General features: G+C 43.7%; 2 protein-coding genes across 2 annotated transcripts; both read left to right on the forward strand.

Annotated features, from left to right (window-relative positions):
• Positions 1 to 1661: 1661 nt before the first annotated feature.
• Positions 1662 to 1926, forward strand: PHALS_08978 (uncharacterized protein; the record flags this gene model as incomplete). Its single annotated transcript, XM_024724423.1, has 2 exons — positions 1662 to 1803; positions 1865 to 1926. The coding sequence occupies 2 exons, from the start codon at positions 1662 to 1664 to the stop codon at positions 1924 to 1926; spliced, it is 204 nt and encodes a 67-aa protein (XP_024575302.1).
• Positions 1927 to 4325: 2399 nt separating this feature from the next.
• Positions 4326 to 4976, forward strand: PHALS_08979 (Phox homologous domain; the record flags this gene model as incomplete). The annotated part of the gene is made up of 1 exon (XM_024724424.1): positions 4326 to 4976. The coding sequence occupies one exon, from the start codon at positions 4326 to 4328 to the stop codon at positions 4974 to 4976; it is 651 nt and encodes a 216-aa protein (XP_024575303.1).
• Between the last annotated feature and the right edge of the window lie 12652 nt (positions 4977 to 17628).

Below are 17628 nucleotides of genomic sequence, written 5' to 3' on the forward strand. Positions count from 1 at the left end.
ACAATACTCGATTGGAACTGTAAATATTCTCAATCTTAATGGGGGAGTGTGTAACGGGGTTACACGTACCCTGGTAACAGGGGTGTGTGTCACACGAGATGTGCATGGTGTGACCACACCCAAACAAAATTACGGTACGGGTCCAGGTAGCCAGTAGTTACGCATGTATTTAGGTTTTACTATATATATTTAGTATAATTAGGAAAATCTAAACTGTAAAAATTAGAATAAAAAATAGAAATCTGTTTTAGACTTTAAACGGAAGAACTTATTAGCCTTAGGTAAGGTAATAACTACTCATTCTTGTTCTAAGTATAGAACGAAAGGTCGGTGACCTTAATTACGCTTCCTCAAGGGCTAAGCTTCGGCAGCCCCGCTGCACTGAGAGTGTGCATTCCAACCAAGTCGTGCAGACTTGAAGTTGAATTCGGGATTCAATACCATATTCACCGCTTCTACAAAAGAAAAGGGATGCACGCGGAGGGCTTCCATTCTGGCCACGCCAGTGCGGAGGCCCTCCATAAAGGCGGTCAGTGCGACCGCTTCGGGGAGAGGGTCGGCTGCCGGCAATGAGAGTTTGCAACCCTTGCACAAAGCCCACCAATTCCTTCTTGCTCTTTTGGACAGCAAGGAATCGCGATCTCGCGCGATAGGCCTGAATAGGCGGCGAGAACACTCACAAAAGCTGACGCTTCAGCTCCTTCCAGGAGGGGAGCGCAAGCCTCAACCGAAGCACCACACGTTAGTGCCCATTCTCACGCTCGGCTTCCGAGCTTGGAGCTAGCGCCATGCGCTGTTACTCGTTCTGGTGCATGGAGGATGCCATAGCCATCTTGGCCTCTCCCACCCAGAGCAGGAGATTCTCTCCATCCTTACTCTCGAAGTTCTTAGCGCTCACCGGGAGCGGCCTGGGTCGAAAGAAATCATCCGTCGTCGACGGTGGTGTCATAAACGCAGTCGATATTGACTGCGTTTACTACTGGTGTAAGAGCTCTAACAGAGCATTTAGATATCTTAAAAATGCCTTTAGGCGCACGCATATGGCCTCGGGCCCTTGCGCAAAAAGGTGCTCCACGCCCCCAGGGCCCAGCAGGGACATCAGCTTATTAAGCCCGTTCTGCATACTCTGGGTCAAATAGGAGTATCCATCCATCCTCACAGCGGATCAGTCGCAACGACTCGGGCGCAGATTGATAACTATTGCTGCCAAGTGCTGTGGGGCTGCCGTAATTCTTTGCTTAGAATAAGCTAAGCTAAGGTCACCGACCTTACGTTCTTTTCAAGAATCAGTACGAGTGCAGCCGATAGCAATCCACCGCCTCCAAGAGTTCTGAAATTCTTAACCAAGGTATAGGTACTTTTCCGTTCCAATTGGATTGTATTTGATTGTTTTACTAGGTTTTTCTAATATAACAAAACCTAATTAATATATTAATATACGTTATTACTGGCAATCGCTTCTTGTTACGGTGTAGCCACACTACTATGTGATTACGCTAACTTGTGTAATACACACCTATGTACGGTCGCACCATCTTGTGCGACCCGCCCTCTCATACAAAAGTACGTGTAACCCCGTTACAATGTCAACGTATTGTATACCAAGCAGATTGATTTGGGTCTTGCTTTTGAATGGCTTCATAGCTCTGTAGAAGTCGGCGATGTCTGAGATGTTTACGCGCATTCCCGTAGCTGGTGAAAGAAAAATCCATACTTTGAGCCCTAGCTGTTTGTTGCCCGAGCCCTACAAAATTAGTCGTGAATTAGAGCTCGTGATGTGTGGTACTGATCCATTAAATCCTTGTGATTTTTCGACGGTTAATGTAGACGTTCCTCAAGAATTCTCACTAGAGTATATTCATAGCCAATGAGGTGAGCGATAACGTCTCCGTGTCTCTTGCAGTAGCCCGTCGCGACCAACTATAATTGAATATGGGTTGATACATCTGGGAGATAATTTGTAAAAATTATTTTATCCTTTCAGAGGATACATCATAATTCTGACTCGGTCGTCGGATTGACCAACAAGTGATACCAAGTGCAACAGAGTGATGCTTCGCATCTTGCGCCGAGCAAGCATTAATTTAGTCAACCAGTGCAGAGATGTTGGTTTCACTGACTGTCATCAGGTGGCGAATCGGGAGCAAATCAAAGAGTATTATAAAAAGTAGCCAAAATAATCTTTATAATTATGTTTTACTTTTTATAATTCTACCCTCGCTTTTAGTGTCTGCATAATTGGTGGAGCTGTTGGTACCGCTTAAAGATGACTCGGAATTAAAACAATTAGTTCGAGATGTGGTGATCTTCATGTCTTATAACTTTAATGGTGGCCAATGTCACCACAGACGAATACTTGTATTGCCTTCTCAAATCAAACATTGAGCTTGGCCGATCAAAGTTCCCGATTAATGTATTTGACACCTCGCTTTACAGAGGATCTCACATTCATTACTTGGTGGTCAATCTCTCTCTATGTATGGAAGCCTCACTACTACATCGATAAGAGAGAGGAATTTTTTATGACGCGGCTCACTAATCGATGCGTCGATCGCATCGCTGATTGCCATGTCAATATATATAAGCTCTCATAAAAATATTATCTGTTTTCAAGTATCACTGATTGTTAAACCCAATAATGTCTGTTTCTGACGATGTTACCCGCGATTCCAAACTAATGATGGTACATGTACACGATGTATCCTCGCTACAAAATTACGGACTTTCGCGAAAATTCATCTGTTGATATCCACGCTCATCGCTACCCAGTTCATTATGGTAACATATCTGAACAAACGCGTTTACAAACTCCTGTCAAACGATCAGACGAAGTTCCGGTCTGTTGCTGTATGTTCAAACTACAATCTGCATAGTTAAAACGAGTTTTTGTGAGGTCATTCAACACGCTGTCAGCACCAGGCTCCCTATGGCTTTCAGCAAGACTTCCATTTCCGAAATTTCGTACTTAAACAGTTCTTGGTGCCAACACAAACTCAGATCCCTTCGTATCTGTCATCACCGCGTTCTTGATCTCGAAGTCACTCGTACAGCAAGAAAAGGGAGTTTAGTACATCCTGACGCGTCTTCGGGATCAAATGTCCATTATAAGGAGTGATGAAAGAACAATGTTGACGGATAACTCTAGATTCTAACTCCAGAAAACAGCGCGGCGCTGAAAGATGTCGTTACATTTTATCACTAGCCACGCGAACTGCACTTCTGACACCGACTCGTCGATGAAACGTAAATCTCTCGAATGTATGGGTCAATGATTTAGCCAAACGTCTGAGATTGCGATCTGAACATCAGCCTACTCTATAGAGTCCAGTTTAGCGCTAGACTAACGACCGCTTGCGATCCGATGCCTTGAGACTTTCAGACCAGCAGCTTCTGAAGACTGATGTTCAAGCTTCAAACTCGAGCTACTTAAAATTGTGTATATTCAAATACTAACATCGATGAACTAAATAAAGCTGCCAAGCTGGCTGAACAAGCAGCTTCGATAGCAAATATTTCCCAGAACTAATGCACCCAGGTCAGAGCCACGCACATGCGATGATTTTATCAAATAATGGTAAGTGCTTTGCATGTACTGAGGAAGCGAACCGGATCCCGCGTCTCTTAAATATTTCCAGCATCAATAGCATATTCTCGTTCAAACTATTCAAAGATATCACCACCTTGATATTTGAAGTGTGGGCGTTGCAAGATAAACATAATGATGCAAATTCAACCAATATCTCAGTAAAAAAACCAACGAGCCCAAAACGAAAAGTTCCAATTCCTCGTCTTGATTACATAGATCTTTAAAACTTGTCAGTTTATAAAAGCAAAATTAGACATTACACGCTTGATATAGAAAGGTACGGGCTTTCAAAATAAATTACATTATATCGTCTTAAATGACACAAATAGACGCATGATGATAGATTTGAGGGTTTAGCTAAGTTATGAATAGAGCAATAGCTGACCCGGCGCTTACCCAGCAGCTGAATAGCAATCTGTCGACAGTCGGTGTGTCGTAATACTTCGTGGTGCACGCTCCTATTTTATTCATACCTACCGACGACCTACATCTAAATGTAGAAAATTGAGTGCCGTCGATCGTCGCCATTACTCGATCGTCACCATTAGTCGCTCGCCAGCGTCGAAAACTCCAACACGCTTGATCTTTCGTCAAACAACTCGTCAGCCAGTGGTGGAACAATCTTCAAGCTTGCACCCTTCGTCTCATACAGTAAACAAACCGCATATAGAGACAGACGTGACAAACAAAAAGTAGCCAGAAGCGTATTTCCCAAAAATAATTAAGCCCACCAAGCGAAATGAATGTCACGACAGACACGCCGTCCGAGCTCTTCAACTTGGACAGCATGCGACTCTCCCAATTGTCTCGCGCAAAAGTAGCTGTGGCGCTTAATAATGTGCATCACGTGCAGATGAGCAAGACTTACGACTATAAAGAGCACGTGACAATGTATGTGCTTGACGTGTTTCTGCAGTCAGCACCAAGGGGTCTACTAAGTCAAAATGCGACTGTGCTTGTGACCAAGTCGGCGCAGAGAAATAGTGTGCTTGAGAGAGAAATTCATAGCCCCGATTTTCAAGTGGAACACCGGTACTCGTCGTTCCGTTCGCTACGCAAGCGCATTCGTGAGGCGGTGGCAGTACCTAGCGACAAGTCGCACTCACAATGGTGTCCTTACTGTTCGCGCGTGCGAGAAATCGTGACGTCACGTGTATTTCCGTCTCGATTTCCAAACGGCAACTGGGCTATAGCTACAGGCTTGCGTGACGTACTAGTTCGCAACCGTGAAAAACGACTAGAGTCATTCGTGAATCTTCTCCTGCGTGCCGCCAAGGATATTTCATATCGATCTGGATGTGATCCATGTGTCAAGTTTGAAGTGGTGTCAGCGTTGCTAAGCGATTTCTTGTCAGAGCCACACTCGCGTACAGTGACCAGCTCTTGGTGAAGAAATACGTCTATTCTTGCAGTACATAAGAAGTCAAAATTGAGCACTAAATTATTTATAATATCTCGTTAAGTTAATTAATGAAGTAAGTAGATCTTTCCCTACAGTACTAATACATCGTGCATATGAAGCCTGGGTTATAAAACCATGTTTAATGCATTGTGGCTTCCAACCAAGGAAAATCTGGCAACGCGTAAGCAGAGTTAGGAATTTGAAATAAAATAATTGGATCTCTGAGAAGCCTTCTGAATGATTACACGGCCGCCCTGGCTTTAGCTGTCGGATGTTGTAGTTCAAATTCGCAAGCATTAGCATTAAGTATCTTGCGTTTGCACCAATACATAGGACTATGACGCTCTTGCTTCAAATGTCACACCATTGCTACCGCAAACTAGGCATAATGTTTGCGCGCATCAGCTGCCAGGATTAGACGTGTATCCTGGAATCCATTCGGGTTCAGACCATCCAATCGGACGCATTGGATTTTTCAAGAGCTGGCACTTAAAGCACCAAAAGCTTGAGGAACAATAGAAGAGGATTCGATTGTTATTTTTGCGTAGCAGCATTGAATTACAATTTGAATCACAAAAACCTGCGATGACAAAGGTCAGATCAGTACAAGTGAATTTTGACAATATATAACTTTGGTTGTCTAACTTAGTACTGTAAACACTGACACTATTGTACTATTGTCTTTCGGACTCAGAAAAGGAACCGTGTTGGAGAGCCGTGACATATAATAATTATGAGGACCATCTGATACCTGATCAAATATCATATCTGAGTCAGTGTACACAAATAGAAGCTTCATTATTAGATTTGTAGCTAGCTACATTTTTTGATCCACATCCAATGAGCTACACTAACTATTTAATACTTGAGAAAATTTGAATTTTGCATCCTAGTACGGACTTACCACAAATTGCAACAAGGTTGTCGTGCAATGTGCACATAAAGCTTTGAAATTTTAGCTACCGGAACCCACGCGCTACGAGGAAGCTTTCTCTAGAATGGAATGCTGGTAGCTAGCTATCCATCCCTTTTTGGGACCTGGTTCCGCACCTCTCATTACACTATGGGGCTTTTTCGGGCACCCACAAAATCCACCCAACTATCACATACCCATTTGGGTAGGGCAGACACAATTTTTACGTATGATTATTCGTCACTTTAGTGGCCTATTTCTGACTGCCGTATATGGGTGTCGAACCAGGTACCCCTTAGTCCCAGGTCAAGTAACTAACCACCTGAGCCCAGTCAATGGCATAACGCTTTGACTTTTTGACTACGAGAAAGCCATGCACAGAAGATGGGCTAGTAACGAAAACGTACCGTGTTTGAGTATACGTATGGATTACACTTTTATGCAGTAGTGCAGAACTCAAAGGTATCAAAATATATATGTAGCGAACAAGGCGATGGAACTTTTGAAGAAAGATGTCAGCTGAACACGTATGTTGTGGGCCTCACGTTATAATATGGTGTAATATAAATGAGGTATTTGTTACTAACTTGAAGGGTATGTCACTTTTGTGGTAGAGAAGCGGACATGGCATCTAGTTACTTAGAGGTTCTGATTTTTGTTCCTGAACGGAGCGCACAAATTCAACCTCTGTTTTTGTTTGCGTGGACTTTTCGAATCAAGGCTTCCTGTGGGCAAACACTTACCAAGAGCGATACTCTGACTAAATTAACTAACACTGTTTGCTCGCCTTGATATTTCAAAAGTAAATCGTGGGGCTGTCACTTTTGCAAATTAGCTTAAACAACAGTGTATTTCATGCAAAGGAATTCTAGGTGAGGACGATGATGTTTTCTCCCAGTTATCTTCCGTTCCCAAACACCCCGCCCCTACCCCCGCCGCGCGGTCTAGCCGTTTCTAAAGCAAGGGGTGCTCACCCTTCGTTGCGCGAGCCAGACTCTGGACTGTTCTTCACGAGTGGGAACTGATTGGAATCCCGCCGTGGAGCCCATAGCTTGTTAGTATTGAATTAAACTTTGCTCTATGAATACAGCTTACTTTATACCTAGCGCAAAATCACGACAACTGTTACTCAAATCACGCGGGAACCACTCATTCATATTTGTCACTGGTTGATGCTAATTCGGTGCTTCTACACGCCTCTACGTGATGGCCTTACGCTCACCGGTTGAGCAAATAAGGAACTAGTAAGCTAGCCCACGAGCGCCTTCTAAATTACAAGAATCCACCCTCCAGATGTACCATCTGCCGTCTGAGTAGCAGCGGTTGAGGAAGCTCGTAGCCTCCACGAGTGGTAATTGAAGCTATGAAAGTACTAGAGAATCTATGACTCAGATCACACACTGGTTGAGAGAAACACATCGTATCGGCAAACTTAGTCCATACCAAGCTTCATCTAGCGAAACAGTCGTTCACCTAGACCGCCGCCTAAATCTTGGCTTTGCCAAGCACAAGGCATGGAGCAAACATATAGTCGGCAGCCCATCGTCTCAAGCGTTTACCCTTTGTAGCCGCGCTTGTCACATGAGAGTCACCGACCAACGGTCTTTTTCACCACAAGGTCAGTTGCCTCCAAGTAGTGAACAGCGCGCAGCAACGGGCGACTTTGTCTCCTCTTTACAAGAATTTGAGTCCGAGCGTGCTCCAAGAAATAATCTACCGCTACATCAGGACAATATTGTTAAAGTGGAATCCCAAACTCTAACAAGTATTCGGACCGCGGGTAACCCTTTTTCTCATCTAATAACATTGGTGTCTCCGCTGGTGTACCAAGTGTTCCACGTGGTAGAGGACCACCCCTTGCTTATGGAGCAGTGCATACACTCGGCTGGCTCTCTTGATCTCTCTAGGGTAAAACACCCCTCGACTCTCTTCAAACATCGCGTCGTCCGTCCGATATTGAGATGAGCCAAATCTAGGATTCTCTCTGTGAGTTTCGCTGTCTGGCTTGAGGCACCCCAAGCAATTCATTACAACGTTGGTACTTCTAAAGCCTAGGTTTTCTTGGCTTCAAGGGATGGTTAAGACTTTGCTTCGTATTCAAAAGAGCTATTCCCATCCAGCTGGCTCGTAAAAGCAGGAACGTAAAAGCAGGATCGTAAAACTATTTCAGTTAGCCCAGATATACAACTAGACGCATTTGCATTTTTTTAATTTTTAAAATTTCTTAATCCCTTTTCTGCTACAACCGTGGGTGATCTGATGCGGCATTGTCGTGATTTGTTCCTATAGACAGTAGACAACGCATGTGTAGGTAGAATAATTGCGCTCAACAAAGCTGTAAGCCCACAACATAATTGTGTGCGTCGGGCGTATCTCTGACAATTGCCTATTACTTTGGTTAATCTTGGCTATCAGATACCGCGTCTCGCATCTTATCCATGATGCTTGAACACATTGTCATAAGGTCAGTGAGTTTACCCCAAGATGTAGCAGAGCTGATATCATATGGACGATTTCAATCAACAGCCCTTTCCCACGATGGCCGGATCCACTTCGTGGCGGTGTCAAATCCACTTAAGGGCTTACCAAGCTAATCATGTAAAATGTGTTAAAGCTTGTGGACGCATTCACTTTGTTATTAAGCACAAATACAACCAGAGGGAACATCTCGCTTCAGCACCGCGGTCTCTACGTGAAAGCGCTCCAGAGGGAACATCTCGCTTCAGCACCGCGGTCTCTACGTGAAAGCGCTCCAGAGGATACCCTTCATAACGTAGATCACTGGTTTTATCTGATCAAACATTTGCGGAGGATCAGTGGTTGACATTCCCATTTTCTGAACATATCGTGCAGCGGGCTGCCGTAGCTCTTTCGCTTAGAGAAAGCTTAGTTAAGGTCGGTCACGTTTGTTCTATACTTAGAAACAGTACGAGTGTAGCGGATCACAATCGCTTACTCCAAGAATAACTACAACCTTAACCCAAGGCGAATTAACTCTTCCGTTTAAAATGTTAGCTGTATTTCTCAGTCTTATTTGCGGCAAAGCCGCTTGTATCTAAATCTAAAGGCTTTCCTATCTTTATAGCAAAACCTAATTGAATTTACAGCTACTGGCTATTCCAGCCACGTACTGACTTGTTGTTTAGGTGTAGCTTGGTCAGATAATAATGTGTTAGCCACACGATTGCGAGATCGCACCATCTTGTGTGACCCACAGCCTTTACACCAGGGCACGTGAAACCCTGTTACACTCCCCCCATCAAGAATGTGAACACTTACAGTTCACATTCAATTGTCGCCTCGAACGAGGATCGCGTGTCAAAGACATCACAATATCACCAGGACCTTCGTCACGAATTCTCTGCTCAATGATCCTTGTGTCGATGACACCGAAGACACCCTCCGAGCCGTCCGCGGGCAGGACCTTCTTCGTCTCTTGCACGCGGTGCAATTCCGAACATTACATCACAGGCTTCAAGGAAAGCGCAGCTCAAGCTCTTGGTAACTGAGAACCGCGCAGCGCATTGTCAGCGACGGGGTCGCTCGACCAAGTACATAGACGCGATGTCTACTCCCCACTCCACACCGCATCCGCCATGGGCGATAGATAACCTCGTCGAGGATTGGGAAGAAGTTGACTACGAGTCGGATACTCCTTTCCCGGGATGAAGAAGAGGGCGAGGTGTCCCAACGGCGCGGCGTGAGCCATGCTAAACTTTGCGGACGCCGTATCCGCTCCCCGGACTCTCGACTTCCGAGAGAAGTGGTGTTATTCCCTTTCCCCTCGACGAAGCACAGAAGCAGCAGCTAGATGCTGTCCGTAGGGCGGCTCTCATGCGCACATACACGGTCGGTCCTTGACCCTCATGAGAAATACGGCTGCGCTGGGCGGATCCCGCTACAGAAGCGAAGGACGCGATCACTCGATCGCTGGGCGTCTACGTGGTCGGGCCCCCGGCCACTACACAAGCTGATCCTGACGGACAAAGAGCTCTCCAAGCTCGCTTTTTGGTTCCTCGAGAAATCCCGGTGGATAGGTATCGCACTTGACTTCGTGCTCAAAGAAGATGCGCTCCTGTACCCACGATGCGGATGATTTCAGTGGTGCTCGCCCCTGGCAAAACTGCTTTAGATGACGAAGAGCTTGTTGAGCAATGGGTGCAGCGGCATCAGAAAGTCTTCTCGCTGCACAACTTACAGATAAGCCACAGGAAGGTGGACGCACGTGGAACGCCATCTTCGGTTTAAATTTGCTTAAAGTCAATTGTATCGTCGTTGTGAAGCGTTTGGGATTAACACTGAGAGGTGATGTGGCGATGAGAGTACACTACTTCGACATGGGCTACAAGATTGACGATAGGTGTTTCGAACATCATGTAATTGACAGGGTTACGCAAGTAGGGAATCCAATGTCCTTACTTGGCTAATACGCCAAGTCATGGGCCTTCGGTCGACAAGAATCCCGTCGAGATGTAGTTGAAATGATCGATGATTCTATCTTGTAGCTACAATTAACATTTGAGCTACCGCAAATCTGAAATCGCGCTGGAAACTTTAATGCAAGACAACATGGATTGCTCTGCAACACGTTAGAAGATGCAATTTCAAGTATCATATATCTTTGGCAGTCCGGTCAATATTTAAGTTAGCGACATTCATGAATAATCTTCGTGATGGACTAGCCAAGCCGCATTTCGATTGATCGTCTCACAAGTCATTGGTTTAGGCTTTTGCAATTGCATTGTAATTGCCCATTTAGCTCATGTATTTGGATCACACGATCTTTTCACTCCGGCACCTAGCGCTGCAAAAAATATAGAACTCATCATATGCGAAGAGGTAGTTCTTTTGAAATCAGCAAATATATAATTGACGGTTAAATCTCGGTATACTTGAAGCGTTTGTCGTGAAGCAGTACCAGATACCAATAGGTGTGTGCTTGAATATCAACGCAAGTTGTTTCCCAGCATGAAAAGTGGCTACGGGTCCGAATAAAAAAAGTGAGCGGCCTAAAGTAATGATTTTGACCCCAACAACTTAAATTTTGTTTGAATTTCATGTCCAACAAGCTGGTGATAGATATTGAAATGGATGAGCTAGTGACATCTCTACTAGACTGGGGACCAAGTAAGAATCGGGCCCGCTCGAGTTGCTTTGGTATTATTCTAGTGGAGTAGTTGGTTTCGGGGTGATGATGATTCGTAAAGATAAAATGTCGAACCGATGCGCTTGATGCGCATGAGGTATGTTCTCGGTGATTACGAGGAGCAAGATTTGCTTCACGCAATTGGTTCTGATAATATTTGATTGCATCGTTTAAGTTTCATGGCTTGTGCACCTCGCCGCAAATATCGGTTGAAAAATGATCTGCATTGGAATGCCAATCTATCCATTTTCAAGGAAGATTTGTTGATGAAATATTAGCTGTTTTCACATGACTTTTGATTTCACAAAAGTATATGGTGGCTAAGTAAAAGCTTACGAATCTGGACATTAAACTCCCAAACATAAATAGATTGATATATTTGTTTTGAAATTTGCGGTAGTGTACACACACTTACAGAGGAAAACTTAAATCAGCTGACACGCTTTACCGCGTGTTACTCGCTTCCTGGGACCCGTTAATTTACTTGAAAGAGGAGGAATGGTGAAGTAACAGTAAATATGACCAATCAGCTTAAACTACTCCAAAATGATAAGTCCCTGCAAATTTTGATATAAGAGAATTGAGAATTATACAACTATACAGGGTTTATAGTCAATTAAGTGCCCCATTACCGTATCGGTTCAACACTTAAAACCAGGCCAAGAGCCTCAAGGGGTCCCCAGCCAATAGATCCCGGCTCCAACAATTCTGCTAAGACGAAGAACACACAGTCATAATGACGAATAGCTCTTTTCTCAAATGCAAAGTTTGGATTTAGACCCAACCACTTGACATCAATGGGAGCTCAACGTCCGTAACCCTGAATCCGGGTTAGAACGTCTATGTTCTTTTTAGACCACCGATAATTCGAAATTTTTGAAAAAAAGTTTTTTCAATCCACCGCGGTCAGTTATCGATAAAAGCAAGCTCGATACTGCCAGCTTCAAACGCTTTCGGCAAACCCGCAATCGTGATGAGAATAATTAGGGGTGGGATCATCCGAGATAACGATCTTGTATTTGCCTTATAGTAATTGATGCTGGCGGTCCCAGCGCAAACCTCGGTCCGAAGCGCATTTGCTTAAAGCAATGAGACAGTAACGTAACAAGGTGCATATGTTGTTGCCAAATCTCTGACAACAATTCAACAGCGATCTTTTCACAATGTGTAATTGGACATGACGCTGAATTCGTATGGTGCGATGGGGTTGGTAGTGTTCTATCGACAAGTTTTTTTGCCCTTACAAGTTGCAGAACATGTGACGAAATCGTGTCTTGTCTAAATTTTAAAGTATGTGGCAAGACAGCCACAGAGGGGTTGCGCATCGTTGAAGCGGTTGCCTAGATCTATTGAGCTCAATCACTGATTTCCGACGATAATTTGTCATGAGTCTTGATGTCCAACTCCACTGTTTTGCGTCATCGATTTGGTGGATGTCTTTATCAGGTTCTTATCCGTATGCGAATGCTCTTTTTACTGCTGTAAGCCCCCATCGGAGATGTATAATATCCCTGTAAGGCACTTATGGCTTCAGCAACATTGACTCGGATGTTCTCACACATCGTGAGCTTTTATCCTCGGTTTACACCGAGTCAGTACACTATTTACTTTATCCACGGCAAGGATGGTACAGTTAAAATGGCAGAGAAGGCGCATCAAAAACCTTTTGGTGAGTTTTTCCAGGCTTTGATTGATCACTACCTGTATTCCTTAGTGACGTCTCTTATCTTCTCTTGTATATCAGCTGCACCAAAAACACAAGTGCTCTGATATTAATGCTCGATATGACACTGAAAAGATTGCGTCTATCTGAATTTGACATCTCTACTAACCAAAAATAGCCCCGACAGTTGCAAAGGATTGCCAACTATCGTGATGGGCACACAACGAAATGGGTGTCGGCTTTGTTATGCTGAGCAATGTTCTAGATTAGAAGTCGGATTGGCAACAATTTTGCTGACATGTTCTGTCGGCGACCTGATTGCGATCTCAAATAGTTGAAAGTTCGACTTCTCACACAAGATTGAACATGATGGGCCGAAGATGTTGATGCGTTTGCGGTGAGAGCTCACTCGTTGCGTTACAAATCTAAACGCCGCTTTTGTGACCAAATCTCTTTGTGTCACGATTTATTAGGCACCTAACCGAGCCCGCCAAGTTTAAATCTATTATTTTAATCTGTTGATCCCCGGTGCGTGTCCATTTCCATCGATACCATCTACCAAATATTTGTTATAGTAAAGCATCGATTTTCTCAAAAATCAACGAGTCGGTGCTTCCAAAAGCTACTTCAACTATTTTGCTAGGTCAATGAGCGTTTTAAATGTCTCAATCGATGAGCCATGGTCGCAAGAAGACATTCTTTTTACGTCGATTACGTTTGCCAGCACTGAGATTCCTCTCGCCTTCTAGTGATGTGAGTCTTTAATTTAACTTTTGCCGTATTTTCAACATAATAAACGTTGCTACACTTAAGTTTTCATCAACACCAATGGGCCATTATCATCTTTCGTTATAACTAAAGTGCATTTCGGCTCCAGGGTATCATTTAGCCGATCGCTGACACAAGGAGTTTGTAGCTTAGTCCCAAATATTGTCCTTCAGCTTGTTATCACGGCGATAAGGAATAGTACTAGGTACCTTGTTCGATACCCATAGGATCCGAATGAAGGACGCCGGAGATATATTATTAAAGTGAACGAGCAATCACACTTCTGTAGTGTGACCGCCCTGCCATCCCGCACCCAATTGGATGTGTGATAGTTAGGCGGGAGGAGACCCACTGACAGAAAAGCCCCATAGTGTAATGAGGGGTACGGATCCCAATCCCAAAATGGCTCGGAATCTCTATAAGTATTCCGCGCTAGAGAAAGCTTGATTCTAGCGTGTGGGTTCCGGTATCATAGATCTCTAAAGGCACCATCCACCAAAATTGACCTTACTTCTTATGCCGTTCGGCTAATGTTATCAACGCCAGATGAAATGTCTGTTGCTGTCCATCCGGGTTGATGGGCTGACTCAACGAGCCAATCACGCTTTTGGTTGAATATACGCTACGGCATTTAATGTTTGAATATGTTCCATCCACTTTTTTAAATCGGACAAAAGGGTTTCTTGCATGCGACCTACGGCATAAAACAATTTTTAAACGTATGGACGGCATCCGCGGATGTCCGAAGCTCTACACCCGCATCCGATAGCTTTATTTCAAAGATTGCCACATATGCCTGAAAAGACGATCAGTCTACCCGTCGAAATGCCCTAGCTGATAAACAAGTTCACCCACGACCACCAGCTCTCTTAACCGAGCCCATTGTTCTGAAGCCAGCTCGTAAGCGGACGATGAAAATTGTGAAGACAACTTTACGATTCAGTGTGCACTGTTGATACGTTCATGCATATGAGCAAAACATGATTATTTTTTTACTTCGTTGCTATATATTTCAGCAAGTACGACGAAGGCATCAGAGCTCGTCTTTGGTACATTGCAAACTTCTCTCTATTGTCTAAAAGAGAAGAGCTTACGATAACAGAATTTATCAGAAAGCGCCAAAGTACTACTTACGTTTCTGTGTTTCGAAATCTGGTGTTATGGTTCTATGAAATAGATGTACCCTTCAGTAAACGCTTATATAATGAAGATTTTAATTTCAGTGATCAGGTCCTGCTATCCACGCAGAACATACCAGCACGTCTGAAAGTTATCCTGTTCGAATTAGTTATACACTCGATTTGTTGCGTCGCTCAGAGATTTTCAATGTATCGGGATAACTCTACTATTGAGCTAAGTGAGAAGGTTTAGATGTATTGCACAACTCCTTACCGAATGCTTAATAATAGACATGACGATGATATAAGTAAACGTTTTCGAAAGCGTATCAGGATGTGCTACAGTGTCGGCAACGGGAAACGTTTTATTACTTGAGTCGTGCTAAACATCTTGAATCGCCACTCGCACCAGTCGATCATGCCACATTGGCAAATTTCTTCTTGAATTGTTCATAATAGCCCTTTGTATTTGGTGGACGCTGCTGGTGAACATCACTGAGAGGTTGAAAAGTTTGTCGATCGTTATGATCGTATCATCGAGATCCAGAGTACAAAAATGAAGAGTCAAGGATTTGAATATACTGATTGCATTAAATAGGTCACGCAGATAATCAAGATACATCAGCGTTTACTACGCCGTTGGATCTTAACGTCTCTAGTCTCCTGTAGCAGTAGAGTGTCATATAACAATTTTTTTTAGGACTGATGTAGAGATCAGCCAGCATTCGGCTATCCACTTTGAACGTCAATGAGCAAAATCATCGGATACTTGCTGAGATATTTATGTTACCGGTCCCCAAACGCTAGAATTAAGCTTTCTCGACCGCGGGATGCTGGTACCTTTCCTAGCCATTTTGGGACCGGTTCCGTACCTTCATTACACTATGAGGCTTATTCAATCAGAAGGGCCTCCTTCCACCCAACTATCACACACCCAATTGGCTGCGGCTGACTGGGCGGTCACTCCAAAGAGATGTGATTGCTCGTCCACGTTAGTGACCTATCTCCAACTTCTTGATTCGAATTCCATGGGTATCGAACCAGGTACCTCCCAGTCCCAGGCCAAGCTTTAAACCAATTCAGCCAGGGATCGGTTCGGATATTTGCTGAGTCGGTCATATTATTGCTCAGCTCATAACCAGAGCGACAATATCCAACCACGACACGGTAAATCAAAATATAAAATAGAGCTACGCTTCGCAAGCAACTCAAGAGATGTTGGGGGCTGACCGAGACAGCCCCAGACACGGCCTGCACGTAATCGCGTGGAGAGAAGGCTTAATAGGACGCGGCGAAATTGCAACTGAACTATACGAGGATTCTGGTTTCCAAAGCTACATGAGTAACACAGTCGAGCCTCAAAGGGTTATATATAGCGAATCTACGCATGCAGAAGTAAAGCAGATGAGCTTGACATATACAGACTTGGGTACACTGAGGTTGAAACCAGAGGAACTCCATAAAATATAAATCTGACGTCTTCGTCAAAGGTTTTACGCAAAGTGAATGGTTCGCTTCGCCCTCTTTGAGATGATTGTCTTTGTCTTTGTTTCTCTTATAAAGCAACAAGCGAAAACTATTTCCTGTGTAGATTTTCAAGTAGCAACCTTCATTTTTTACTAGATAAGTACACGAGAGCCATGAATCTGTTTTAATGATTTCATGAATGACAATTACTTTTACTTCTACTGAATGAACAACAGAGTGTGCTGATGAGTACAGAGGAATCTCGTGACATCGACCAATGATGTCATACGTACATATGGGATGTGTCGTGCTACAATCCCTCTGTTTTTTGTATCCGCAATGCACGTTGCATGTGATGCGTACCACAGAGATCAGCCTTCACGTAATAATTAGGTGTGGCCATTACAGAAAACATAGTTGTTGAGCCTCTTCACGATTATTTCATGATTGAGCGAAGGCATTGTAATTGCTTATAGCGATGGGGTATGATTCCTTAAAGGTTCATTCCTCGTCGTACGAACCCAGTCTATTTCGATTCCAACAATGATATCTTGCGATACATGACAAGAGAGATATTCAAGCCAATGATGTCACAGGTGTCTGGACTTTGTTCTGAGCGAAACCGAGGTACATTGCTCTAGCAGCCATCATGGGGGTGTCGCGGTGGCAGTATATTTTCCGGGATCTTGGAATTATATTGTCTTTTGCGGATTTCCTGTAAGGAATGTAGAGAATCTTGAAGGATGTGACGGTCGCTTTGACGAGCTTTCGATACTCCTGATATATTGGCCCTCACGACAACATCATCCGGCTATGATGATAGGTGCTCGTGTGAGGTTTTCGGATTTAGTGGTTCTAATCCACTACATGATTTACGAAGAGTTTTGTACAACCAATCAGTTTGTTTATATGTTTCATTGAGTGTAAAACATCAAAACTTTCTCATGTAGTCAGCAAGAGCTCCCAAACTTTGTGAGGCTAAAATCAAACTTCGTAACGAATCTACGACCGTGACAAGGTATGTCTCGTTGTCTCGGCCGGATATATGCATTCTCAGCCATAATAATAAGTTAGTGATCGAAGTTTTGATTTAATTTCCGCTTGATATGCGGGAACCGATAAGAAAACGCCTTTTGGCACTGTGAGTGACGTGTTAACATTACACGACGTCAAAAAAGGCAAATTACTTTAGCCCCAGTATGTTTTGGTAGGAGGGGCTGTAACTCTTAAAATACCGTATACTTGTCACTACTCTCCCTCAGATTAAAAGCCAACTCAGAAGGAGTGGCGTCGCGAACTGATATGCATAGAGCTAGGGTGATGGGACTCAGTTCCGTGGTACACTTAGGCTTCTAGAGTTCTTGTAGATGTTTTAACGTATGGTATCAGCTGAAAGTTGCTATGTATTATCTTATTACACGGCTATACCTACTCGACCCTGACTAAGATATTACATTGCTTCATTCTGCTGGGGTATTTTTTTCTTGATTTTAATTCTTGTTTTTCTTGTACGAGTCGCCATCCCAAAGTCCTTATTGGCTGTTGTCGGTAATATTTTGCATGCA

This window comes from Plasmopara halstedii (assembly GCF_900000015.1).
Source record: "Plasmopara halstedii genome assembly, contig: Scaffold_323, whole genome shotgun sequence".
NCBI lineage: Eukaryota > Oomycota > Peronosporomycetes > Peronosporales > Peronosporaceae > Plasmopara > Plasmopara halstedii.